Consider the following 27,917-nt stretch of genomic DNA (forward strand, 5'->3'; position numbering starts at 1 on the left):
TGCCATTGCCTTCTCCTGTGAGCCTGGAGCTGAGGGCAAAGGCCCTCTGGAGAAGCGCGGCTCCTCCCCATCCTGCGTGTCTTTCCACGCTTTCAGAACTACATTTCCCAGCGCCCCTTGCGGAGGAGGTGGGCTCCCTCCGGTTTGTACTACGTTTCCCATGGGGCCCTGCGACCCCGCTCTAGATTTCCTTAGCCTCTTGGGACAGCGCCTCCGTCGGACTCCATTTCCCGGAGGCACGCGCGGCGCGGCGGGCGGGGCAGGGCGGCCCGGGACTGGGGGCGGAGGGCGGCCCGGGGGTGGGGAGGCCGCTGCCTCCCTGGGCCTGCCCGGGCGGCCGCCTCCGCGATGCCGCTGCTCGTGGACGGGCGGCGAGTGCGGCTGCCGCAGTCCGCCGGGGACCTGGTCCGAGCCCACCCGCTTCTGGAGGTAAGCAGAGCCCGGGCGGGGGGCTACGAGGCGGGCCCAAGGGAACCCGCAGGCGGGCCAGAGCCCTCCTCAGCCCGCCAACGCCGGCACCACCAGCTCTTCCCGGAGTCAGGCTCGAAACTTGGCGCAGCCGAGGTGCTGTTGGCACATCCGGAGCCTGGGCTTGAGGCGTCTGGGAGCTTTTACCTTCTTTGGACCTTACAGGGCATCTGCAGAGGCCCCACTCTTTTTCCAGACGAGGGGACGGGGGCCCAGAGAGGTTAGGTGACTTGCCCAAGGTCGCCCAGCAGCGCGGCTGGAGGACACGCCGGGACCCCCTCTTCACATATAGGGCGGTCCTAGCCCCCCACTTCGGATTTTGACCCGTTTAGGCGAATCTGGGCAGCGCCCTGGGTCGCTCCCTCGCCGCGCATCCCCACCCGCGGTGAGTGCAGCGCCCTCCTGGGGTTTTCAGGAAGCCGGAGGTTGTTCCGCGTGTGGGCAGGGGCATCCCGACGGGTCCCCTGGGCATCTGGCCCCGGGGTGTGGGGCTCCCGGCTATTTTTAGACGGAAGAAAGGGCCCTCCGTGTTTTCCCCCCGCTGGGCTGTGTTGAGGACCACACCCTATGGGAGGTTTTTTTGTTGTTTCCTGCTTTTGTCCTTAGATAGACCTCTGAACCCTTATTCGATGCATAAGCGGACACAGTTTGGAAAACGGTTTTTACTGTTAAAAAAAAAAAAATCGGAACCAAACCTCCCACTTGCCCCAGATCCAGTACAACCCATTTCATGGATTTAAGAGATGCCTGCTGAGCCCCTCATGTGCCTTGATTATGGCTTTTGCCTCTTTTCTTACAGTCAGGGTATGTATAGGATGGGGATGGTTTTTATGTTTTTTAGCCATAGAGTGGCTCAAACACCATAACTGTTAATTAAGTGCCATACAGGGGAAAATGCCCCTTTTCACTCTGCAGAGTGAATCTCAGGAATCTGGCCAAGTCTGTGGGCTTAGGAAAGATATTCTTGAGGTTTCTTCTGTACCAGTTGGGCGGTGTGTAATGATTTTGTCCAGCAGGCTTGTTTTGTTTATTTTCCCTTGATCTCCGCCTCCCCTGGCGAGAACATAAGCTTCCTGAAGGCAGAGTATGTGTCTTCCCTTTGTATCCTCAGAGCCTAGGGCAGACCCTGGCAGTGAATCTGTGCTTTGTAAATATGTGTTACACAAACGTGTGAGCAGAATGACCCCTGAAAAATGAGGCGATGTTAATGACAAGGGAAGAGGGGACAACTCTATGTGATTCTCAACTTAAATTTCAAGAAAGCCGTAGTAGTATCAGCCAGTACATGCTGGGCGCCCAGCGGACACTGGTCATCGTGTTAAGCACTCTCCTCCTTTGCTGTGTCACTGCCACACCATTAACAGCTGAAGCTGGGACTGGGACTCACTAAAGGGAAAAAGTTGCAGCTGCCTAAAGAACGTAGTGACACTATATTTATGTCTGTTAGAACGTTTCTATGAAAAAGTTAGTCCAAGGCAGCACCCTAAGTGTGGAGAGAAGGGGAATGAGGTGAGATACCAGGAACCTCTAGAAGGGAGGTTTGGCCTTTGGGGAGACTCGGCCTAGAAAGGCTGTGGAGTGGGGACCAGTTTGCCTTACAGGAGTGTGGCTGGGGTGGGCAGCCTAAGGGGAGAGGGGAGGCATTCTTGCCGGGCCAACTGGACTGTGCCCCCGGCCCCTGGGCAGAGCAGGAGGGGCTCCGAGGGCGGGTGAACTGGCTGGTTTCCCTGGCACAGAGGGCAGGAGGGCAGAATGGGAGGCAAGCCGGGAGAGGTCGGTCATACTTAAGTTGCAGAGGTTTAGATGGGTCGATCAGCTGACACACAGTGTAGAGAAATGAAAGGTTTAATTATTATTTGTTTAATAGCAAGCAGTATCCCCTTGGTAAGAAAATAGAAGTCTCCAAAAGAAGAAAAAAGAATCTGACCGCAGCCATGCTTCACACTTTGGTGAATATCCTTACAGAGGTTTTTCTTTGTACATGACACACTTTTTTACATGGTAACGTCCTGTATCTTCTGTTCTATAAGGTGTCTCTTTTCCTGTGACAGCAGGTTGTAAGTATGCAGTAGCAGCCGTTACTAGCCTGTCTACAGCTATGTTTAGCATAGGATAATAAGAGCAGCAACAGTAATAGCAGTGCTGCGGAGCTCGCCAAGCATCCCAGCCCTAGGAGGCAGGTACTACTGCTGCTCCCATTTTACAGTTGGGGACTCTGAGGCACGGGGGTGGAGTAAGTTGCCCAAGGCTTTGCGTGCTGCGAGAGGTGAACCCTGGCGGGTTTGCCTTTGCCTCTGGAGCACCGCTGCTCAGTACGGTAGCCATTGGCCACAGGTGGCAGTTTACATTTAGTTACAATTCAATAAAATTTAAAAATCAGCTCCTCAGTCACACTGGGCTTCCCAAGTGGCTCAGTGGTTAAAGAATCCGCCTGCAGTGCAGGAGACGCAAGAGATGCGGGTTCTGTCGTGGGGTTGGGAAGATTCCCCTGGAGGAGGGCAAGGCAACCCACTCCAGTATTCTTGCCTGGAGAATCCCATGGACAGAGGAGCCTGGCGGGCTACAGTCCATGGGGTCGCAGAGTCGGACACGACGTGAAGCACACACACAGTCACACTAGCCATGTTTCAAGTGCTCGACAGTCATGAGTGACAGCGGCTGCAGGATGAGACAGCAGGTGCAGATGCTGCCGTCCCCGCAGAGAGCGCTCTCGGACCTTGCGGTCCAGAGCCTGCGCTCTTATCCAGCCTCTGGATGCTCAGAATCCGGTCCCTCAGCATCTTAGGACTTAATGATCCCATGGAATTCCACATAACATAGTTCCTGCTTTTAAGCATGCGAGACATTTCTGCTCTTTCCTCTTGAGGAACATTCACAGAGCTGAATCTTTATAAACCCCTGTAATCATCCCATGGAAGGGCTTTTTGAGAAGAAAAGCCCTGTAACAGAACCGGTGTTTTGAAGCAAGGATGTGGGTAGGGGAGACCTTGGGGTCAGGACCAGGGAGCAGAGGTGGGGAGTAGGGACAGCCACTCCCCACAGGCCTGCTCCCAGTTAATCCTCCCACAACCTAAGCAGTGGCCTCGTTTCCCAGAGGACGGGATGAAGCACAGGGGCTCAGGCTCAGCCCAGGTCACTCGCTCCAGGACGGGGCAGGGGGGGAGGGGGGGGCGCCCCCTGCCCCCAGCATTGTCATGCCTTGTACCTTTTGCTGGGGGCACGAGTTGCAGGAATTGAGGCGAGAGGCGCATGGGGTTCAGTGGAAGAATTCTCACCTCCCACACAGGAGACCCCGGGTCCTATTCTCGGCCACAGTATCATTGTGCTCCCGTTTCTTGCGCTTCCCAGGTGGCTCAGCAGTAAAGGAGCCACCTGCCAATGCAGGAGACGCAGGTTCGATCCCTGGCTCAGGAAGATCCCCTGGAGGAGGAAATGGCAACCCCCTCCAATAATCTTTCCTGGGAAATCCCATGGACAGAGAAGCCTGGTGGGCTACAGTCCATGGGGTCGCAAAGAGTCAGACACGACTGAGCAACTAAACAGCTACAGCTGCAGGTGTAAGGGAAGACGGGCCGGAGACCAGGGAGGGCCCTGTGGCGGGAGGGAGGCTCAGTTCCGAGGGCTGGGCTGGGCGGCACTTTCATACTTGCTGTCCCGTTTTTGAAGGAAGAACAGACAGAGTCTGGCAGAGGGGTGCGGGGGACTTAGTCGTCCTCTGGGGTGCACCTCAGTGATGGTTGAACACAGGGACAGTCAGCTACAGCCATGGGCCGCGTTCTGTTGGTGGATGACCCACCAGCCCAGAGTGGTTTCTGCATTTTTAAACGATGAGGGGAAAGAAAGGAATGCTTCCTGACACGTGACGTATGAAGTCTCGTGAAATTCAGTGTTCAGTGTCACCCATGAATATTTTCTGGGGACACTGCTGTTTGTCACATGTTCTCTGTTGATTTCACACTGAGGAGCTGAAACCGCATGGTCTGCTAAGCCCCAAATATTTACCGCCTGGCCCTTTTCTGAAACAAGTGCACTGACCCCGGGGATAAGAGGACAGTGCCCTCCGATAGGAATTGAGAAATGAGGGTGAGCAGTAGCAGGAGAGACTGAGGGAAAGGTTTGGGGTTTTGTGTGTGTGTGTGAATCTGAGTGTTCAGAACATTAAAAAAAACTTGAGAAACCTGGGGCTGCTTTTATTTCAGAAAGGATATGAGTTTATATAGTAGGGCTGGGTGCTTTTTCTTAGAGGAGAACTTTGGCTAATCTTCTTTGAAAGTGACAGACCAAAGCAACGTCGCTGTTTTCCCTTTCAGGCCGTCCTCTCTCCTGATCAGTGCGCTTCTGTTTCTCTGGGAAACAGTAGGCGCTGTGTAGATCAGAGACGTTGTGATTTGGGGTTCTTAGGTAAACAAGTTATAATTCATTCCTCAGAAATAAGTGACCCAGTTGTGAAAAGGAGTGGTAAAAATTTGCCTTGACTCCTCCCTCCCTCTCCCCGAAACGAACCAAAAGAGGTGAGTATTAAAGGAATGATAAAAAAAAAGGAAATTCTGCGTTCTCCTTTATCTTACCTTGAATTGAGGTGAGAAGTGGTATGAAAAGGAAGAGCGCTCACTGCTCTGAGGTGTGAGTTTTTGCACAATCGGCTGCATTTCTTTCTCCCTGACTCGGCCATCGGATCGCACACTGTGCTTCATTCAGTCCTTCGTTCCTTTCTTTTTAGAAAAATATTTTACATTGAAGTATAGTTAATTTGCGATGTGTTGATTCCTGCTGTATAGCAGTGATTCCGTTTTATGTATTTATATTCTTTCTCATACTCTTTTCCATTGTCATTTATTACAGGATACTGACTGGTTCCCTGTGCTACATACAATTAGGACCTTATTGTTTATCCATTCTGTATGTAATAGTGTGCATCTGCTAATCCCCAGTTTAATTCCTTTCTGAAGTGGTTCCTCACTATTTCTCACTGTACTTCCTCTCTGTGACTGCTGCCTTGCTTCTAATTAGTGGAGGTTTATTAGAAGAGAACTCTCTACAACTCATCGAATGGATTGTCATGTTCTCTTCTATCTCTTGTATTTTGTCCAGTAAGCCAGCGCTAACCGAAATTAGCCCCAGCTGCGAGGAATGGCCGGCAGCCAGTGTAAGTCTATAAAAATGTTCCCTGGTCTAGACAAGTGCCTACACGCTCTGTATTTGCACACGTGGTTAGGAAATTGTTTATTGAGGAGTTTATTTTTTGTAAGTAAGAAGGAAATTAGGATACCTTTTAGCGATGCATCAATTTGACATTTTTGAAAAAAAAAAAAGTTTAATTCTCATTAAAGAATTAATTGGGCTTCCCTGGTGGCTCAGACAGTAAAGAATCTATCTGCCTGCAATGCAGGCAATCTGGGTTTGATCTCTGGGTCGGGAAGATCCCCCGGAGAAGGGAATGGCAACCCGCTCCAGTATTTTTGCCTGGGAAATCCCATGGACAAAGGAGCCTGGTGGGCTACAGTTCCGGGATTGCGAAGTCGGACACAACTGAGCAACTGAGCGGAGAATTAACTGGCCACCTGAGTTTTCCCCGCTCCAGATTTACTACATAAAAATTTATACAGATACTCAGTGGACACCTAATGTTACCCTACCTTTTCATTAATTTGCTTATTTATGAGTTCTCTTTTTTGGTTCTCTACTGTAGCCTTTTCTTTTCTTTTGGGCCCCGCCATGTGGCATGTGGAATGTTCCCTAACCAGGGATTCAGCCCGTGCCCCCAGCATGGGGTGCTCAGCGTCCTAACGCTGGACCACCAGGGAAATCCCCTGGTTTTCTACTTTAATAACATAATTACCTCATAGGGCATTTGGAGAATAGAGGAACGACAGCTGGGACAGTTAAATGACGTGCGTTGGCCTTGTTCCAACACCATCATGGTTACACTGGTGGTTCCTTCCAGTATTTTCCCCTATGTGTAGTAACATTTTCAGCATTGTCGTACTAATAGCATATTTACAGCTTAAATTTCTGTTTTCCCACTCTTGTGTCTCGCTCTTCAGTTTTACTTTTCTCAAAGCTCCTTTCCCGTAGTCTTCATTGTTGGCGACTGTGCAGTTAACAGCTGTGAGCCGGTTCTGCATAATGGTTACCTTTTCTGTTGTCGTCCCCAGCTTCATGCCGTTCCCGGTAACACAGGGATAAGCGCATTGGCATTTGGGGTTATTTCCACAGTACAGGTTTCCAGAGCGGGGATTACTAGGTTGGGGCATAGGGAAGGCTTGGACCCATCCTCATCTTTAAAGAAAGTGAAGAAGGGCTGTCATTTCTGAACCACTCACTCCACTAGTCCATCTGATCCGATTCTCTTTGTAGTTGCAAAGGATTGTGGAAAAGGATCTTTGCATCTTATTTCATAGGTTTTAGAATGTTGTTCTCTAGGGTGAAAAAAACCCAGAACTTCCTTGCTTTCTTTATTGTTCCACATGGTAGTGTTTTTGTTTATCCCACTGTGTTTTTATTTTAGCCTTTCTGTCAGATAATACACACACCTCAGACCTCACGAGGGTCTGTTTCCACCTAGGGCGCACTTTGGCTCTCTCCACCTATCTAGTTACTCAGTCCTCACTAATTTCCATCACTATTTTATTTTTTTTTTTAATTAAACAGGAAAGAGCCAGACTTCTCAGAGGTCAGTCTGTTCAACAAGTGGGACCCCAGGGCCTTCTGTATGTTCAGCAAAGAGAGCTTGCAGTGACCTCCCCAAAGGATGGTAGGTTAGGAACCAGTGAATTGGGCCTTCTCCCCAAAGGCTAGTGGATATTTTATTTTATTTCTTTTTTAAACAGGCTCCATCTCCATTCTGGGTTCTGATGATGCCACCACTTGTCACATTGTGGTCCTGAGGCACACAGGTATGACGAGAGACACGCAGGAAACCGTTCCTTACCTGGACCCACCGCGTGGGACCACCAGCGTCTCGATTTGCGTTTCCTGGCTCCGCTCACCTCTCCTCCGTCTGCATGGCCCCTCCCCGAGGCCCTGGTCAGATGGGTTGGCTGGGCAGCCCAGACGTCTCTGTTTTTCCTTCTTGCAGGCTGTTCAAAGATGAGGCGGTCCGAATGGACAGGCGTAGACCTGGGCTGCGCCCCGAGTTCTCATCGGGAATAACATGAGTCGTTTCACCCTTGTTCTTCAGGTAATGGGGCTACCTGCTTGACACACTGCGACGGAAGTGACACCAAAGCTGAGGTCCCCTTGATCATGAACGCCATAAAATCCTTTCCCGACCACACTCAATGTGGAAGGTGAGCGTCCCGCTCCTGCGTTGCGTCCTGTGGGGAACTTGGCCCCGTTGTGTAGAGGAAGCTGCCGGGGTGCCCGCCCTTGCCTCAGCAGCTGCTCAGGGAAGAGTGGGCGACGGGACTCGGGGCCGGCCCCGGAAGGAGGGTCTGGCTTTGAACCTGCAGTTGTGTTCTCAGTGGCGCTCTCTTGGCCTCTGTGTGTCCGCCGATGCCTTGTGGCGCCAGCAGTCGAATCTCTCCCTTTCTTCAGGAGGTGTTTGTTGAACGTTTCCTGTGAACTAGAACTGGTCATAGGTGCCAGGGGCCTCGCAGTGAACGGAGGAGACAAAACCCTGCCCCGGGGCTCACAGTCCACGGGGAGGAGACGCCAGCAAAGCAGGATGCTAAGTAGCGGATGGGCTGTGAGGAAAAGGAGGGTGAGAACGAATGAAGGGGGTCAGCGTTGCAGACTGTGTGCAAGACTGGCGCCCGCCTGGGCGCCCAGCACAGCGCCTGCCTGCTTACCAGTGATAGACAGCATGGTCACCTCTGCTTCCCGCGTGCGGCCCCCGGGCTGGGCTCTCAGGAGCCACGTGGCTACTTAAGGGAGCCGCGACCCCAGCCCAGCTGTCCGGCTGGTGCTGGCTGTCGCCTCCCCTTTCTCTCTCATCGCCGGGCCTGGCAGGCATGGCTCTCATTGTATTTGAAGTCTGGGGCAGCAGTTCACTGGAATGAACTAGTCTAGTCATACACATGTTCTTCAAATCCCAGGGATTTAAGGAAGGCCTCCTCGCTGTCACAGTTTCCCTAGTGGAACACAGATCCGTTTTTAAGTTTAACTCTCCCCTTGCTGGGTCTCTGATGGCCTGGGCTGGCCTCAACCTTGTGTCCTGTCAGACGCTGAGCCTGGCAGGTTATATAGCTGGACTGGGCTCCAGGCCCAGGGCCGTGGTTCTCAGCACACGGTTGTGAGAGAGGATTCGAGGCCACCAGATGCTTTGCGCTGAGCCGCTGACACAGAAGATTCTGGGGCCTTCCTCAGGAGGATTCTGTCTGTCAGTTGAAGGGAATGTGAAAGGTGGCCGCACTCTCTTGAGCTCGGGTCCCCAGGTCGAGGATGGAGGTTAGCAGAGAAGTGAGCCTGGGAAACGCAGGGTTAACAGAGTTAATGTGGTTTTTCCAGCTATAGGGTTTCCTGGAGCTTTGCTCTGCTGCTGTGCGTGGTGGCTCCCCTGGGAGCGGGTGAGGCCTCCCAAGCATATTTAACCCCAAGAACACTTTTCTGTCTCGTGCGGCCAATGTTCAGGGGGACGCACTGAGGAGAAAGCTGGTCTCATAGATAAGCATGTGCTTCAGACGCTGACCCGGTTTCCTTCTCTGTAAAACGGAGATGAGACCCCTGTCTCTCCAAGACACTTGCCTCCTGGTGGCGGAGATGCCCCTGCACAGGGCTGGGTCAGTCTCGTCCCTCCCCGACCCTGCCGAGACTTTTAAGAGGTTTCTGAAGTGTCCCGCTCAGGGCCGGTGAGTAGTGTGACGTAATCGTCATCTTCCAGACCAGCCTTTCTTACTCTTGCCTCCCGGTGGCATCATGTTTGAGACACAGCGCCCCTGGGCCCCCGGGCAGAACCCCAGTGTGTGCGCCATGGCGTGAACAGGGCCGGGAGCCAGGAGCTGAGGCTCGGGGCAGACCCAGGCCTGCCGGGCCGAGCCGAGCCATCCCGCCTCTGAGCACACCCTCCCGTCTCTTTGCCAGGCTGGAAGCGCACCTCGTGGGAGGCTTCAATGACGACAGGCAGTTGTCACAGAAACTGACTCATCAGCTCCTTAGTAAGTTCACTTTTCCCCTCAAATCTGATAAAAATGTGTACCTATTTTTGCTTAGATGAAAATCTCAATTAGTACAGAACCTGCGAGGGTCACACCTGCTGGGAGCCACCCAAAATGCTCAGCTTGGAATCTTCCATAAACACTGGAGAGCAAAGAGCTAAACGTTTAGAGCTCATGGGATGGGGACAAGGTTTTCCTTCAAAACAGTAGGTGATGCCTCACAGTAAGCCTGTGAATTGTGTGGGAAAAAAACAAACCACCCTCCTGCAGAAATGTTCATGTTAATCTGCAGGAAGTTAAAATAACCCTGATAATACTATTTTTTCTTGGTTAAATTAGCAAATCCCGCCATGAGAAAAAACGTTGTTCTGTGATTAACCATGAAGCAGCGAGGTGGGCGTACTTCCACCCTGCAGTACTTGGGTGGAGCCTTCGGTGGAACCTGGAAAGCCTTTTGGCATCATGGTCCATCACAGACCCAGTAATTTCTCTTTTGAGAATCTTTTCTAAGAAAATTAATCTGAAATGTGCATAGAGATTTACACCTGAAGGTGGGCAGTAGATTATTTACAATAGGAAATCTAAATGTCCATTAGTAGAGGCATAGTTATACATACCATTAAAAAATATTTAACGAAGAGGTTTGAATTGCATGGGAAAATACCGTGTACAAACAATCAGGATGTGAAATTGTCTGCACGGTGTCTGAGCTCAGCTGTGCATGGACAGGCACAGCAGGAAGTACACTCACTGTTAAGTGCTAGGATTATCGGCAGGAGAAGCCCATTCACTTACAGCTTTAAAAGCCACATACTCTTTATACTCTTCTATATTTTCCAAATGTTTCATAATGGTCAAATTTTTTTATGACCCATCACCAGGGAAAAACGTTCTTTAGGAAAAGGTTAAAATCTTATGACTCAGTTTGTCCCGCCAGCCTCTCAGAATAGGGAGAAGGAAAGTCTCTGTGGAAGTTTTCTCTGGGCCCAATGCTGGGAGCGCGTCTGACCCTTGGCAGGCAGGGTGCTGGGTGTCCGCTCACGGGTCTCCGCCTCCGATGGACAGGCCAGGCTGTGGTCTAAGGGTGGTGGATCCCACCCTCCATCCCCCTCTTGTTCAGCGTATGCTCTGCTACTTAAGGGAACTTTTTTGACACCAGTTTTAAAATTCTCATTGTAGGTGAATTTGACAGACAAGAAGATGACATTCATTTGGTGACATTGTGTGTGACAGGTGAGCTCCGCCATCCTTCCCAGAGCAAAGCTGTAGCTTTGGGGGATGGTTTGCCCTCGCCCTGAAGGCAGGACCTCACGTCTGTGCCTCAGTTGCAGACGGCACCATGTGTCATCAGACTGCTGCCCTCTTCCAGCTTTCCCCGTATCTGCTGGCATGGCCCTCCCTGCCCTCCCACATCCAGATCCTGTGCAGCCTCCGCTGAGATCCTGACCGCCCCACCCCCCAAGGGCTCTCCTCTGACCTCCTCAGATTCTCAGCAGCCTCTTCCGTTTTCTAGGAAGGGGCGGGGCTGGTCCTGAGAGGAGCTGCCGCCACACGTGTGGGTGATCGGAGGCTCAGACTCTGGAAGGGCAGTTTGTTCCAATAACCTGACTGCCCCGGGCTCAGCTGGGAAACGGGACACAGGCCCTTCCTTTCATGTTCTGATCCCCCCGCCTTTCCAGGCAGGGGGAGCTCCTTCTTGGCCTCTGTTTATAGAAAATGAAAGCAATTATTTAGTATTTCTTAAAAATTAGATCTTAAAATTCCCTTTCTTTTTTTTAACGTGTTAGAATTAAATGACCGGGAAGAAAATGAAAGCCACTTTCCAATAATATACGGCATTGGTAAGTAGCGTGTTGGGCGCAGGGTCTGTGATCTTACGCTGGTTAAAGGCCGATTCTGCAGCTGGTGGGCCCGGGGCTGTCAGTGTGGCAGAGCCTTAGGCCCAGGTCCTGACTCCTCTCTGGATCTGCTGGGCGAGCCTGGGCACGGAGCTTACCTTCTCTGACCTTATATCTATGAGAGAAAAAATTGTCCACATCCTAGACTGTGAAGGGAAACAAGGCAGCGAATAGAAAGCCTGGGCCTTACCTGGTTAGGGGGCAGCTCGATGTCAGTGGGCTCTGCTCCCCCAAGAGGCCCCTCTGTTTTTCTCTAGCCAGAGCTCTAGGGGCTGGAATGGGGCGGTTTGAATCTTCTTGTACTCAGGGAACTAATTAAGGTTCTGATGGAGAACAAAAAGCCTACAAAGCAAAGTGAAACCATCAGGCTAAAGATGGTTAGCCTGAAAGAAAGCCAGAGTGTCCCTTCCTCCTGTGACAGCCCCTGGGACTCCTGAGGCATTAATAGGCTGGGACTTGCTGTCTTTATTTATTTGCTATAAGTATTTATTTGGCTGCATTGGGTCTTAGTTGTGGCACGTAGGGTTTTTTCTTGCGGTGCCTGGGCTTCTCTCTAGTTGAGGCACCTACTGAGAGCTCAGTAGTTCAGGTGAGGGCTTAACTGCCCTGCTGCATGTGGGATCTTGGTTCCCTGACCAGGGATTGAACCCGAGTCCCCTGCATTGGAAGGCAGATTTTGAACCACTGTACCACCAGGGAAGTCCTGAGACTGGCTGTCTCTACAGAGGGTTTCTGCCATATTCCTAACGTTCAGTTTATTTGGCAGGGTGTTCACTGCTTTATTCTCTATCCTTTGTATGTCAGAAACAGTCATAACCAACACACACCACCAGCCCTGGCGCCGATCCCAGGCCACGTCCGCAGCCTTGTCTTGCCAAGGCTTGTCTTCCTTGTCACAGGGCTGAGCAGGGAGGCCTTGCCACGGGCTGCCTGAAGAGATGGCGTGTCTCCCGGGTGGGGGCGGCCCTTGGTCTGGAACCAGGTCTTACTGGGTCCAGCTCGGGCCTCAGCACTTCTCAGTGAGATGCCTGGCCAAAGGGTTGCATTCTCCCTTCCCAGAAAGGGAGAGACTGCCGACACGTAACTTTGTTCAGTCCTATCACAGGCAATGGTATGCATGGGAGACTTACCAGCTCCTTTTGCCAATTGGAGTCATCCTGTTGTCCCCACAGCTGTTAACATCAAAACTGCGGAAATCTACAGAGCCTCCTTCCAAGACCGAGGTCCGGAGGAGGAGCTGCGGGCTGCCCGAGCTTTAACAGGAGGACCAGTGAGTCCGACAGCATCTTGTCTTAACAGGGTGAAGGGAAAAGGGGGGGCATCAAACTCTAAAGCCTTGAGCTTTATCCACCTTGGAAATGAAAAGTTTCTGATGGCTTCTGGAAAGCTGCCCATGATCAGGAACCACCACACACTCACAGCACGTAGAGAAGAAAGAATGTTTTAGGTTAGAAGCGCAAGACCCCAGTTCTCTGCCCTGAAGATGTTGGGGATATATGTGAATCCCCCTGCATCCAGATCCAAACAAAATGAACCCCATGTACTTTGTAAGAACTTTACCAGTGAAGTTACTGCAAAGAAAGGAGAGCTAAGTGGGGAGAAGAGGCTTTTCTCTTCTGTACTGCAGGTCATGCTGTCCCCAGACGAGGTCACTGGAAAGCAGTTTGCTGGGATGAACTGATGCCCAAAGAATAATCAGATCAGTTTAAAAGTCTGATTGCCTTTCGGTCTTTTTAGTTAGCTAACACCTTCATTTTAAAAGTTAGGAAAAAAAGAATAAGACTTACATGCTGTTTGAGGAACAAGTGAAAAAATCCTTTAAAAACACGTAATGTGAAAAAAACAGAAATCGCATCAGTCTGCTTGCTTAGGAAAAGCTGCCGTTTTTCACTGGAAACGTCTGGACCCAGTGGTCTGTTTTGCCAACCCTTTGACATTGTCAGGTTTCCTTTCTCAGTGTCTCAGGGAGAACAGTCTTGATTTAGCCAAGATTCAGGACATATTTTAGTCTCAGTAACCGAAATTGAACATTGCTGGTTAAGCTGGAAACTACCATTGGCACATTTGAGAATTCAGGGAATTGATCATTTAGCAAATTTTTACGAGTTGGCTTTTCCCTTCTTTTGAGGGGGCAACAGGCATGTGTGGTTTTAAGCTCCAAGATGACTAGGGGTGTGAACAAGGAGGCGGCGAGGCCATGGCCTTGGGTCAGACACACGGGGTCTGCAGCCCAGCCCGGACACTACAGACGCGTGACTTTGGGCAGCAGGCCCATCTCTCTAAGCCTCAGGTCTCCAACCAAAATGGAAAAAACACCAGCTTCCTGCAGGATTGTTGTCAGAACTAAACAAAATGATGTCTGTTGCCCACCAAGTGCAGTACCAGACCAGTGGGAAGTAGTTAAGCGGCAGCTTGTTTCAGTGAGAGCAAACTTGAAAGACGCTTCTCTACCAGATAGATGCCTTAAGTTCAAGACGACACGGGAGCCTGCGTTAAAGGCAGCATTTCCACCGATAACACTCCTTAAATTCTGCCCCTGAAATGTTCTTTTTTTAGATGATTAGCATTTACGATGCAAAGACAGAGCAACTTCGTATAGGACCGTATTCCTGGACGCCATTTCCCCATGTGGATTTCTGGTTGCAGCAAGATGATAAGCAGATACTAGAGGTGAGCATCTACAGGCTGGGCATCTCTCTGGCCCCTGGTTTCCTCATCTGTTGAAGAACAGAGTGTAGACGAGACAACAGCAGTTCCCTTCGGTGTCTGTGGAGGGCGCCATTTGCAGACCCTGCTGAGCTGCTCCTAATGTTAGTCGGGGGTGAGTGGATCCTGGGTAGATGTCAACGCAGCATAGCAACAGGCAGCCATCTGCTTTGTTCTTGTTAACCCAGCACACCTGTTCCTTATGTAACTTTACAAATTATATATATTTATACAGTGATCCGAGAACAGCCTGATGAATGTGTAAGGAGCACAGAGACTCTTGACAGCTTTATCAAAGTAGGGAACAAAGCAGGTTCTCCTCTCACACCCCAAATCTTGTTTTTCCAGAACCTTTCCACATCACCCCTGGCTGAGCCCCCCCACTTTGTTGAACATATTAGATCTACCTTGATGTTTTTAAAGAAACATCCTTCTCCAGCTAACACACTGTTTCCTGGGAACAAGGCTCTACTCTACAAAAAAAATGAAGATGGCTTATGGGAAAAGATCTCTTCCCCAGGAAGCTAAAAAATAGGAATTACCAAAGAAAGCACCTCTCTGATACAACAAAAGACCCCTGCTGGGGGCAGGGAAGAGTGAACTTGGAAACTTCCTCCATTGAGTCTGAGGTCTCTCTCCTTACTCAGTGTTTTTCAGATGACTTTAAAATAAAATCTTATTTTGGCAAAGGCATTTGTTTAGGTTTTCTTCTTGGTTAGTATTAAGAGGCCAGAGGAGAAGCTGGCTTTCTCACTATTCTTTAAGCAGCTATTTCAGATACTTGGGTAAGTCTGGGTAAGTCTTCCTAATTCTGCTAAATTAGTGAATAAAGGAAAAATTGTCGTTTAGTTTAAAATGCAGTGGTGAGAATTTATACATCTCAGATTTTTTTTAACCTCAAAATACTTTAGAAGCATCAAATCCAAACCTGATATTATGTATTTTTAGAAACCTTTATTCTTTTGAAGTTGTTATCCAAAAAGAAGTCACCGTGCCCAATTAATGCTAAGATTTATGAAGTGAACTACTGGGAACAATTTCAAGAACCTTTATTGAAACCAACATTCAAATAGTATCTCAAGGGTGAAATTCTTTTTCAGCAAAACCAATTTTAACAATTTCAAATATATATAAAAACATTTAAAAATTAATCTTGTTAAAGGTGATAATTTCCCTTTCCCCCATTTTATCTGCTATACTTCATTGCACCAAAGAAACAGGGAAGACTTGTTTAATCATTTGCACCAGGAAGAAAAGAAAAGGAAAACTGCATTTTGACAAGTGCCAAATGTCAGGAATCACATCAAATCAGAGTGTAATTATAGGCTTAATATGGTATAACTAAGGCTTTCAATTCGACAGTCCCAAACCCCATGTGAATTGCCACCATGTTAAGGTCTCCCATAGCTTGACTGCTGGACTGAAAGGCACAGGGGCTGCTGCCGATGGTAAAGGAAGTGACGCAGTACTTAGAATCGGGCCGAAGTTAAGGGTTTACTTCGGCGGTCTTCTGGCTTGATCAGCCTGAGAAAGACTGCCCTTTTGGATCTTGTTTCTGAGTTGGGCCCAAAGGGCTGAGCTGCTGTGAACAGACACTCCAGAAGCTCCCGTGAGAACAGGTGAGAGGTGGACTTAAATTTAGAATTTCAACTTAACAAGGTGCTACACAGCATATTTAATACGAGGCTCTTAAGAGCAGCATCTGTTGAGTTTTGAGATATTAAACATAGAAATAGAAATGAGTACAGTCTGTACTTCTGTGCCAATTTAAAAGCTTTACCAGTATTTAAAAATATACATATATATAATATGGTTGAGAAGAGTCTGTACAGTTACTCTGAATAGAGAAGTTTTAATTTGTTTACAAATAGCATATAAAGGGAGACACGGGCTGGTGGCAGAGCAGAGCCAGCAGCAGTGCCGGGTCCAGCCTGACCTGCCACTGCCGAGCGGACACGGCCCTGACCGACGTCTCGGGGGCAGCAGCGGGGGTGCAGGAGAGCGCTTCTGATGCTCCTGTTTACAACCCCATCACACCCACTCTCCTTCAAGCCAAACAGTCCAGTTGCATATTGCGACCTGATCCAACTGAACACCAAGTAAGACAGACGGCAGAGATCGCCGTCTGTGCAGCAGGGCCCCAGGGAACCCGGAAAGTTCTAGAAAGCTGTCTCACCAAGAACCTACTATGTGCAACCTAGTAACGTCTTCCATGTGTCTGTTTAGAAAGAGAAGCGCAAGTATTTCAAGTGGCAGGCACTTGAAATTCTTGTGTTTTTTGTGAATAAAAAGTGTTTATGGTAACGGGGGGGGGGGGGGGGATATGGTATTACTACAGTCGGGTAGACAGAAACAGTAGTTGTTGGTTGTTGTACAACACCCACAAAATCAGACATGTCAACTGCCCTCCCGGAGGCCTGGCTCTCAGGCACGTATTTGTGCGACCATCCCAGTTAAGCACAAATAACAGTAATTTCTCTCACATCAGCATGTGGCACGGTTCACATTTTCAGAATAACTTCATCTTCCCTGAAACAATATTCAGTACAGTCTCCAAGCAAACACTGAGTTTTATCTTAAGCTCTCTGGCTCTTCTACCTGCGGGCGGTCATCTTGCAGGCCTTGGGCCCCGTCCTGGAGGGCTCCAGGCGGCTCGGCTTCCGGAGGGGCGGGCGCCTCTGGGTGTCGCTCATGGCTGTTAGCTTCTGAGGCCTCTTGCCCACCCGACGATTGCTCCATCTTCTCCAAGTCTTCGATGTGACTGACTGAGCTGGTCTCGCTGATGGCATCCGAACCACGCAGGGACCTTTTAAATGGCTTCTGGCCTAGAAGATCAATCAACAGCACTGATGGTTCAGGAAAGGGCTCCCCTGCAGCAGGAGCCAGCTGTGCTCTAAGCAATCTGTGTTTAATCACAGCAGAAATCCCAGGGATCCCTGGCTCTGAAGCATTAAGTGATGAGGCGAGAAATGAGAGCTGATGTGACACTAACATGCCCCCAGCGCCAGGGACCGTGAGGGAACCCCAGCTGGGAGAAACTCAGAGGAGTGGACACAGGTTAAATGTGACGCTCCACAGGTGACTCCCCAAGGCTCAGAGATGGCTGAAGGGGCAGAGACGCATGTGTGCTCAGTCACTTCAGTCGTGTCTGACTCTTTGCGACCCCATGGACTGTAGGCCTCCAGGCTCCTCTGTCCTTGGAATTTCCCAGGCAAGAATACTGGAGAGGGTTGTCATGCCCTCCTCCAAGGCATCTTCCTGACCCAGGGATTGAACCCGTGTCTCTTAAGTCTCCTGCATTGGCAGGTGGGTTCTTTACCACTAGCGCCACCTGGGAAGCCCAGGGGCAGGGACCACTGTTCTTAAAAGAAGAGAAATAGAACTTCGGGTTGAAGAACCAAGAAGACAGGAATGCAGGTCCTAAAAGCGTTATGGGAGGCCAAGGTCTCTTCCCCAGGGAAATACGAACACCGTTCTTCAGTGTGAGTGAACTCAGGCATGGGGACTGACGTACCTGGAAGCCTCTGTTTGGTGCGAGTGCCTGTGGGGGTCTGAGGCGGTGTGACCCCCGAGCCTTGCACTTTGTAGACGTACGTGTGTTCCGTGGACTCCAGGGAGCCTGTGGGAAGGAGGTGGGGAGGTGTGGGGTAAGCGCCCAGGGTGGGCAGCCCTGTGGAGGCCCGTCAGCCTCGTTCCCCGCGTGCTTCCAGCCGAGGCTCCAGATCCCTGAGCCAGCTGCTGGCGGCTGAGCCGTGAGTGCTGGCCCCGTGGGGTGTTCCAGCCTCGTCCCCCCGCCATCCTGTGTGCGTGTGAAAGCAGCCAGCCTGCAGTGTGGCCCGAGCGTGCCGGGAGAGCCAGGCCCTGATGGGAAATGTCTTTTAGCAACAAGGAGCGGATGCCTCTTGGCTAAAGGCTGTGGCCTGGCGGGTTGAGAGTCAGATTGTCCCCTGCTGCCCTGTGACCGTGTAGTCATCATTTCCTGGGGAATGGCCCAGGTTTGGGGAGCCTAATCCACTGGCAGAACAGCAACTGGGAGTACTCACTGAACTAAAACGGCTACAGACTACAGCCTTTCACTTGCCCCATGCAAAAGCAGCCCTCGACTGGGGCAAAACACTCATGAGAGCTGCAAAGAATATTAACACTGATCCGAACAGACAGCTGCGTGGGCTTGGACCCCAGGAAGGGAGTCTTCTGGGGCACGGGCACCTGCCCAACTGTCGGGACAGAAGAGGAGGATGAGAGTCCAGGCAGACAAACCTCGCCTCCTCTCCGGTCCTGGCCCAGCGCCTGGTGTGAAGCCTGGGACGCACACACGGCTCCTCATCCCAGGACACCTGGCCAAACACTCCAGATGCGAGAGATTGGGAGGAAGATAGTCCTACCTGCCGTCAGGTTGAACGTCCTTCCTTTTTGTGATGCTTGTACTGGAGAAAACCAGTTCAGCACGGATCCAACCACGGGGATCTGCCGTAACACCCCCTGCAAAACACAAGCGTTGCTCAAGGCCATCGTCCGGAGGCCAGCTCCCAGCCCGAGTCCAGCTGGGGGCCCAGCTCGGAGCCTCACCTCTTCCAGAAGCCGCTCCTCGTTTGCCTTCTGCAGCTGAACCTGAGCTTCCTGGATTCCTTTCCGAACCACTTCTGTCATGTTTTCCAGAAGCTGTGTTAAGACCAAGGAAGGCATTATCTGTCCAAGCTGCTTGCTGGGGTTCTAGATTTATAAACACAGCACTGGCGATATTTTTCAAAAGTGTGTTAGTAAACGGTACTTTAACATGTCAGTGTGAAAATATAGCAGAAAATCAAATAGAAGAGGTCAAGATGCTAAAGGAGGCCTAGTGTTAGGCGCCGTGGTGACTGGCCGCATTTGCCAGGGAAGAGAACTGCCCCTATGATCTGAATGTCCTACCAACAGGAAACAGACACAACAGGGACTTCCCTGGTGGTCCAGTGGTTAAGAATCTGCCTTCCAATGGAGGGGACATGAGTTCCATCCCTGGTCTGGGAACTAAGATCCCACATGTCTTGGGGCAACTAAACACGTCTACGTGTCACAACTGGAGAGCCTGCACTGTAGGAGGACCCAGTGCAGGCAGAAGGAAAAAAACAAGACACAGTGCTTAACATTCATGGAAACGGAGGCAGAAGTGATACAGGCGGGGTCAGAAAACTTTAAGATGCCCTCCCACGAACCAAGAAAGTTGGCTCCTAGGCTCCATTTCAAACCCCTTTTCTTCTGCACCCCTCCTACCAAACACGAGTCACGCGACACAGGTGCCTGCCTCCTCTCAGGCCAGCCTCGCACTGCTCCCTTTTCCCTCCCTTTGAGGGATTCCTAATGATTCATATCTGGTGTGGAGAGCGTCCCGTAAGCCTGAAAGCCTGGTCCTCTGTGCCAACTGGCCAAGAGCAGCAGGTCTATTACGGGCGGGAAGTTCTGTTACCTGAAGCACCATCCCATCCAGCCCCAGGACCAGCTCTGACCAGCTCTCCCCTGGCCTTGCGGGGCAGAGGTGATGTGAACGCATCTTCCTGAACGTGCGTGCACCACCTCACTTGCTCATATACGTCTTTCCCAGGCTGGCTCGTGAGTTCACTGAGGGCAGGGACTGCCCTGGTACCTGCTCAACGCCTGGCTCACAGGCGGCCTTTAAGTACTTGGGGAAAGAATGAATGGACAGACATCACCGAGGTAAGCTTCTTCCTTTGTGACTCCAGCTAGTTGCCCAGGGAAAACCCAAAAAAGGAATGAGGCACAGATTACTCTTACAGACCCTTGAGTCCTCCTCGATTTCTCGGGCTGTGACTGCGATGGTCTCTACTAGTTCGGAAATATCGATGTCATCACTCGCCATGCCAATGTAAATACAGCTCTTCATGCTTTTATACTCAGGGCCTGTGGGCAGAAACAACAGACTTACTTGGTTCCCAAGTCCGCTGTCACGAGTCAGACACAGGCCATTCCGTGCACACCACGCGGCCAGGCACGGGGCAGCCTCCCCTAGGGGGTGAGGGCATGGATCTACTGCGGATTCGGGACCCAGTGAGGCTGTGGCAGGGGCAGGAAGCTCTCTCATGCTATGAAGAGCTACACCACTTAAGACAGCCCAACTCCCTTTAGGCCAGTTAGAAAACGACTTCCAAAGTCCACAGCTGACTTATAGGAGTAATTACCCATTTTAAATGTAAGGTCAGATTCCAGTTCATTTAACTTTTTCAGAAGCCCAGCATGGATTTTTTCCCCTTCTGGATCCAATTTCAAACTGCTCTTATCATCATTAGCGTGTTCATACCTATAAACAATATCACATAACAGCACTTCAGTAATCTAAAGTAAGTGTCCCTCTAGACACAGGATGACAGGTGGAGTAGAAGCTGCTGGGAGTTACCAAGGGTGTGCAAGGAGACACAGGGCAAAGGAGCCGCTCAGAGGGTCTCAAGAGTGAACCTTAAGAATGTCCCAGGGGAGCCCAAGTCTCCAGGTACATGAAATGTACAAAGAGGGGCATGATCAAGAAGCCCCATCACTCGTAAGAGGAACAGGAGGCTTCTCTCATCCCGAGAGGGGACAAAGGGACTCAAGACGCCCACTGAGTCAGAGGTTGGAGGGTCTGCCCCCACTGGGAAGTGGTTCTCCGGGGTGAGTGGTAGCTCTCTGTTCGTACGTCAGTGGCGCACTAGTAACTTTCAAGTTGGAGCAGAAAGAACACACAGCAACTCCTACTTCACTGAGCGCGTGCTGGGCCGCTTGCCAGCTGTGCTCTTTTAAATGCCCAGGTCTGGGTGAACTTGCATCAGACACGAGTGCTGTGACTACACATATTCATTTTAGATTTCTAAGCTGGTTCACAAAATGATCCGCCCACAGTCTTACCATACCTGACAACTCCTATTCCAGGCCAGTTGGGGTCGTCAACGTATAAGAGGCCTGCCGTTGCCTCCACCTCCTGCTTGAACTCCTCTCGCAGCTGCAGTGTACAGGTCAGGACCGGCAGCTTGCTCTGGACGCAGGCCACCAGCTGATCCACATCCTCTCCCCGAGTCCCTAAAACTGGACATGTGCACAGAATGTCAGGGAAGCGCTTAAGGAACGGCTGGAAAGGAGGGAGCTGTGCTCTCAGTTCCACTATCAGAACATCAGCAGTTCTCAGTATAGCCAGTCAGTTGCAGCTGAGGACTCAAAAAAAACAACCACTAAACCCAGATACGTGAGGATATGAGATATCTATGGATGTGAGAGTTGCACCATAAAGAAGGCTAAGTGCCAAAGAATTGATGCTTTTGAATTGTGGTGCTGGAGAAGACTCTTAAGAGTCCCTTGGACTGCAAGGAGATCCAACCAGTCCATCCTAAAGGAAATCAACCCTGAATATTCGTTGGAAGGACTGATGCTGAAGCTCCAATACTTTGGCCACCTGATGTAAAGAGCTGACTCACTGGAAAAGACCCTGATGCTGGGAAAAATTGAGGGCAGGAAGAGAAGGGGGTGACAGAGCATAAGACGGTTGGGTGGCATCATCGACTCAATGGACATGAGTTTGAGCACACTCTGGGAGATAGTGAAGGACAGGGAAGCCTGGTGTGCTGCAGTTAATGGGGTCACAAAGAGTCGGACACGACTGAACTACAAACCCGGATATGGAAGAAGCAGGTGTTAAAAATTCACACAGCTGATGGCCTAGGTGTAGACACATTTTGTTCTTACACAGAAGATAGCATTAGCTCCTCTGATTTAACACACAGTGAAATCCTACCATGGAAATCAGATTCTTCTTGAAGAAAGACTCTGCTTAAGTCAAGTGATAAACGTTGTATCAGGTTGGAAACAAGAAGACAGCCACACAGTTCTCTCTATTAACATGGAGGGGAGAGAGGTTTGGGGGTGGGCGGAGGGGCAGCAGGGCGGGGTGGTGATGGTGACAGCACCAAGTGCTTCTGAAGGTCAGAGCCTGAGAGTCTCAGGGTTCACTGCGCCCTCGCTTCCACTGATTCAAAGCTTATGTGATCTAAGCCTCAATACGTGCAGCCTGGGGTGTCCACAGTTACTTTTTCCAGTTCCAGACCCCCTGCTCAGCAGGACCAAAGGCTCCCAGAATGTCCCGAGGCCTCTGGCCACAGTCATGACATGCGGGACAGGTGCCTGCACTTCCCTACTTTGGAGTCTGTGGGAAAAATACCTTTCCAAAGATGCCGAAAACACCTCATGAAAAACCATCAAGCATTCTCTGAACGTATTTAGATCATCTCAGAAAAAAGCACAATCAGATTTCTGATACATCTCTATACAGCTTATTTTGAAGTGCCTCCTATAAAACATGCCAAGCACCACCCAAGCCACTGCATGTTCACAGTCTCACAGTCTGATCTGCACATCACCAATGTGAGGTGGTGGGGAACAGGTCTGGAGACAAGAAACTTGCTCCAGGCCCCACAGGTATGAAGTGGCCAAGGGGGGGACAAGAACCCCCAGGACTTTCTGTCATAAAAGTCCACGTGCTTTCAGCTCTGTTGCTCTCTAAGAGGTCTACGACAGTGATCTCGACCTTCACTGGCCTGTTTGGTGCCCTGGCTCCATTCCAAGTACACTCAGTCAACCAGAATCTGAGGTGGGGCTGGGCACTGGGGGGGTTTTCAGAGCTCTGCAGGGATTCTAAAGTCACTCTGGACTGAGAACCACTGAACAGGAAACAAAAGGTCAGAGGACATCAAGACACAGGAATTCGAGTGACTTCACAGATCTCTCTTTGTGAGGAGGTACCCTGGAAAGGGGCTTGTCTACCTAAACTCAGCCAAATGAAAAGTAAAAGCCTCCCCAGGGAGAGAAGACAGCCTCACAGGGGAAAGCGATCAGTCCACAGCCTGGACTCTGACAACCTGGCACCGGTGCCCTCAGAACAACACCGAGGGTGCCCCACGGAGACCGCTTACCTGCCGCCGTCATCAGAGGGCTGAACCGCACGCACGTGCCCTCAACCTCCAGATCCATGACCGTGAGGCCGCTCATGGGCACCAGCTGCTTCAGCTGTTCTCCCAGCTGCAGGGAAAGGGGCAGAATGAATGCACTCCAGCAAGGAGGGCACCCGTGTCTCCTCGTCCACTCAGCCCAGACCCAAGAGGTTCCTGGAGGTGAGTTTCCTTTCATCTGTAATTTTCTTTGAATACTTATGGCACCTTCATTTTAAAAATTGTAAATTTTATATTTTTTCTTACTACAAAAATGTTTGCTATAGAAAAATCTAGGCAACACAGGTAAACCAAACCAAAACAAACAGAACAAAAACTTACCCACAACACACCACTGAGAAACACCTACTGACTGTTGACATATGGGATAACCCTCCCCCATCTTCTGTGCATGTGAGTCTGTTTCTTCCATTGCTGTTGTGAAACAGGATATACTACATGCTGTGTAGTAAGGTGCATTTTTCCATGCAATTCACAGTGACCATTTCCCTTCTGCCATGAACATGCAGCTACACGGTTTATACTGGCTGTTCTGAACTTCACTGCATGGGTGTACCTTATTCACCCGAACACCTAGGTTCAATTCAGTTCAGTCGCTCAGTCGTGTCCGACTCTTTGTGACCCCATGAACCACAGCACACCAGGCCTCCCTGTCCATCACCAGACTCACGTCCATCGAGTCAGTGATGCCACCCAGCCATCTCATCCTCTGTCGTCCCTTTCTCCTCCTGCCCCCAATCCCTCCCAACATCAGAGTCTTTTCCAATGAGTCAACTCTTTCAATTATTTTTTTTTTAGGCTACACTTTGCAGCATGCAGGATCTTAGCTCCCCATCCAGGGACTGAACCTGGGCCCCGTGCAGTGGAAGCTCGAGTCCTAACCACTGGGGGCATGTCCGAGGTTTTGCTAGGGTTGGTGCTGCTCTGATGAACACCTTTACATTGTTTAGAATATTCTTTATACTGAAATCATCCCATGATTTCAGTGTCAAAAGACAGCCAAAGCAAAGTGCCCCTCCACCGAAGGCATGCAGGGGAGGCTTCATGTGCCTTCTGGGATCAGCAGAGCTCCACAGTGCCTGGACCGCAGGCCAGGTTTGGCTTGCTGTCATTCACCTTTACAGGGAAGGAGAGAAACGGTTCCGTGAAGAACCTGCGGGAACAGTGCTGAGAGGACCTGCCGGAACTCATGCAGCCTCTGGGGCTGTGGTTTTTGCTTAAGAAGCCCAGGACAAAGCCCCACGCTTCACAGGGGCTCCCCTGTGAGTTTCTGCCTTCCTAGAGGTGACCATGCATTATCCCAACCATCCAGACGCAGCAGGACGGGCACGTGACAGCGTTCTTACCCAGCGGTTCAGGGCATCACAGGAGTGCCTCTCCCGGCCGACGGCTGAGGCGGCAGCGCTGGGCGCTGGGATGGCATTAAGTCCTGGATCTGACACAAAACACAGAGGGGTTTGCCTCTCAGAAACACAGCCAACTACAGCAACCCCCCGACCCGGCTCACTTAGTGCCCAACATGAACCTGAGAGAAAAGTCTCAAACAGTATGAAGACCAACACACTTACATCTATTTATACAAATGTAATTCTTAATTTCATTAACACATTTTCTCCCTCAAGGAATTCTGAGCAGAAATCAAAGCATAAAAATTATAAGTCACCAACTAGTCCACAAGCACCGAGCCCTGTGCAGGGGAGTCGGCCCAGCAGCACGCCAGGCCTCACAATGCAACCGGCCTCCTACGATAAATGGTCGAGGTGCCCACTCGTGCTAGGCGCTGTGCTGGGCCTGGGGTTAGGATATGAGGCAGACAAGGTTTTTAGGCTGCCTCTTATGTTCTATGGGAGAAACAGCATAAAGAAATGAAATCACTAAATACTGTTGTCAGGGCCTTGAAAGAAGGTGAGGCTCTGAAACGACATGAGGGAGTCAGTCACCTCAGACAGGACAGGCAGGGAAGGCTCCATGAGGGGGTGGGCACTGGGGGAACCTGAAGGCGGGAAGGAGCCGGGAGGACGAGGGGGGCAGTGGTGCCTCAGAGGAGACCAGTCTGACTGAAGCACAGTGAGCAAGAAGAGGAAGGCGGACAGAAGGGGAGGGCTTGGACTCGCAGGCCATGAGGCCTGGTCCAGAGGCTGGACCTCATCCATCGGGCACGGGAAGACACGCAGGCTACGGGCAAGGGGGTGACAGGAAGTGGAGAATGGTCTGGAATGGGGTCCATGGCTGTTGGGTGAAACCTGAGAGAGCCTTGGACTAAGCAGGGCGCCTTTGGGACATTATTTACAAATAGAGATTCTTGAATCCGCTTACTGAATCAAAACACTTAGGAAGGAGGGCCCCAAATTCTGTTTTCAAGGGACTCTCATTCATTCCAGCAGTGGTCCAGGGACTGGTGTTTGGAAACCACTGGTTTAATCACAGCAAACTGTCAGTAAAGTGCTAAGGCAAATAGGCCTGGAATTCTTGTGAACCTTATTACCTTTTTTTGCAACGATGACAAGATTTTAGCAATCAAAATATTTTGGACTACCTAGTTAACTTGAAGTGGTTTAACACTCAAAGCCCTTACACACAGAAAAATAACCCTCATTTAAAAATCACCTACCAGAGCCCGGTAGTTCCTGGAAAAATCTGAATACCACCACTGGGGAACTGAGCTCATCTTCCACCTGAAACATGGAATCCAGTTATTACCAAGTGATAGTAAATTCCAAACACTTACAAAGTCAAACGGTGAGCCTGGAAACTAGGCTGCAGATGCTGCCCTTAGAAAGCATGCAAAGAGAATCCCGTGGTTGCCCAGTGGTTAGGGCTCAGCGCTCCCACTGCCAGGGCCTGGTTCAGTCTCTGATCAGGGAACTAAGATACCACAAGCTGCGCAGCAGGAAAAAAACCAAAACACCAAAACCAAGAAAACAAACCAAAAAACCCAACCACCACCACCGCCACAGCAAAAAAACCACATCAAGTTCAAAGGTTAATTTCAGTTGCTAGAGAAACAAAAATCAAAGGTTTAGTAAAATTCTTAGAAATAATTATAAGCCAGTCCTGAGAATACATTATAATATGTGACACTGCTACACTGAGAAGCAAAAGGAAATTTTTGATGGTTATGGATAAACATGGGTCCAACACGAAAGATCAAGAAAGGCAAGAAAAAAGTGGCACTAGAATCAGCGAGAGAGTCCAAGCTTTCAAGAATCCAGAAGTGAGGCCACCGCAACCAGGAATGACTGGATCCTTTCCTACTCATCCTCTACTCATTGTGTGAAACTCGCTGAACAGAAGGCAAGTCCTGCTGGCGTGTGGATAACCGCAGTCTAGAACTGAGGTTGTGTTTCTCTAAATCACCGAAGCAATACTTACATTCAGGACAGGCATCAGACAACCATCTTCACTAACAGATTTCCTAACAGATGAAGACGGCCACTGCATTGACTGCCCAGCCCAAGGTTCCCTGTTCTCCACTGAACAAATGTACAGTCAGCCGTCAGCTTCCCCTCGGGGTCAGGACACAGAGGGAGTGTTAATGCCCTCGACAGACGGTCGTGTTGGAGGAGGGGGTGGGGGTAGAGGGAGAGGGGCTCTCCAAGCATTCAACAACTCCAGCACTACAATTCTAGTCTTGAAACCTATTTCCCAAGGCACTGGTAGGGCCACACCAGGACATGCTAACTGGGGAGATAGGCCCAAGATCTTCCCCATTAAGCTGTTCAAAGGAACAAATGTGTGTGAGTCCGATTAAGCAACAGGTAGATTTGAATCTGCCAATTATTTATGGAGTCAATTCTTGTGCTTTCATATCTACTATCTCTCTTAATTTTCACATAAACAAATAAATCTATTAGTTATCTTTAAAGTGAGAGTGGTTTAATATTTATATAGAATGGAGTAAGCATAAAAAGTAAATGGTAACAAGGTGACAAAACTCTACATTCCTGTTTTCAGAACAAGGTAGAATTTGAGTGCCAAGACTTCTCTAGTCTTCTGTTTCTTACTTTTTTGAGCCCAGTGGTCTCAATGTCAGTGTGCATAAGAAATACTGTACAGGGCTATATATGTAGAATTCTGGTTCTGGCCACATGGTAGACCAAGCCAATACTGAAGTCATCAATTCTAAATACCTGAAATGCTTGATTAAATGTAATCAATAACCAAAAAACGTTCAAATCATTGTTAGGCTCACAAAACAGGTGAATCCAGAAATAAGAGAAAACAGAAAGAATATTGTAAGCTGAGCTGCAGGGCCTGGGGGGAGGGGAGCACAGACGGGGCCTAGAACTTAGCATTAACATCTAAGGTCGTGGGTTTTTAAGCCCATGTGAGGGGTAGTGCTTAGTTTACATAAAGCCAGGACCCTTGAAAAATGCTCTTTACGAAAAGAGAGAAAAACTTCACCCACTGATCAGTAAGAAAGCTTCACTCTGCCTAAGGCTCTGCAGAGAGAGACAAAAAATTCTTTCATGAGAAGAAAACATCAGGAGTGTTCTGCACCTGTGTGTGACGTCCTCTGTGGGACTCCTAAAACTGGGAAACCAACATAAATAAATGGACCCTGGCAAGTCATACGAGAGAAAAAAATCTCACTTGAAACAGAAAAATTATGTAACACAGGAAGCAAGAGTCAGCAGACACAACCGAGAGGACGATATGTGGCCCCAAAACTGAGACTGGAACAGCCATCGGAAACACATGGCGATCACGGTGTTTAAACAGAGAGACAAAGGACCAGAATCCTTGCTTTAAAAGGTGATTATAAAACAGAATAACTTGAAAAA

At 50.0% G+C, this 27,917-nt stretch overlaps 2 protein-coding genes across 8 annotated transcripts in view; one reads left to right on the forward strand and one right to left on the reverse strand.

Annotated features, from left to right (window-relative positions):
• Positions 1-262: 262 nt before the first annotated feature.
• On the forward strand, positions 263-14,860 carry NTAN1 (N-terminal asparagine amidase). Of its 5 annotated transcripts, none has more exons than XM_061401191.1 (11): positions 272-429; positions 2,336-2,417; positions 7,120-7,222; positions 7,299-7,364; positions 7,649-7,757; positions 9,490-9,563; positions 10,743-10,796; positions 11,351-11,404; positions 12,634-12,731; positions 14,018-14,131; positions 14,516-14,860. In XM_061401191.1, exons 2-11 carry the CDS (start codon positions 2,403-2,405, stop codon positions 14,693-14,695), a joined length of 867 nt encoding a protein of 288 aa, XP_061257175.1. In that variant the 5' UTR covers positions 272-429; positions 2,336-2,402; the 3' UTR covers positions 14,696-14,860. The 5 variants fall into 5 exon arrangements, with proteins under 5 accessions (XP_061257180.1, XP_061257177.1, XP_061257175.1 ...); XM_061401192.1 differs by lacking the exon at positions 2,336-2,417 and adding an exon at positions 5,560-5,614; XM_061401193.1 differs by lacking the exon at positions 2,336-2,417 and having other exon boundaries at positions 271-429.
• A 339-nt stretch (positions 14,861-15,199) lies between these two features.
• Positions 15,200-27,917, reverse strand: part of PDXDC1 (pyridoxal dependent decarboxylase domain containing 1) — a 55,046-nt gene continuing 42,328 nt past the window's right edge. For all 3 annotated transcript variants that reach the window (XM_061401188.1, XM_061401190.1, XM_061401189.1), the window contains 10 exons: positions 25,745-25,808; positions 24,480-24,568; positions 23,098-23,203; positions 21,049-21,220; positions 20,344-20,462; positions 19,944-20,065; positions 18,737-18,829; positions 18,553-18,649; positions 17,682-17,786; positions 15,200-16,992 (listed from right to left, as the gene is read on the reverse strand). In XM_061401188.1, the coding sequence (XP_061257172.1) occupies positions 16,739-16,992; positions 17,682-17,786; positions 18,553-18,649; positions 18,737-18,829; positions 19,944-20,065; positions 20,344-20,462; positions 21,049-21,220; positions 23,098-23,203; positions 24,480-24,568; positions 25,745-25,808 (1,221 nt within the window). In that variant the 3' untranslated portion in view covers positions 15,200-16,738. The remainder of the gene's footprint in view (positions 16,993-17,681; positions 17,787-18,552; positions 18,650-18,736; positions 18,830-19,943; positions 20,066-20,343; positions 20,463-21,048; positions 21,221-23,097; positions 23,204-24,479; positions 24,569-25,744; positions 25,809-27,917) is intronic.

Source organism: Bos javanicus, chromosome 25, assembly GCF_032452875.1.
Source record: "Bos javanicus breed banteng chromosome 25, ARS-OSU_banteng_1.0, whole genome shotgun sequence".
Lineage (NCBI taxonomy): Eukaryota > Metazoa > Chordata > Mammalia > Artiodactyla > Bovidae > Bos > Bos javanicus.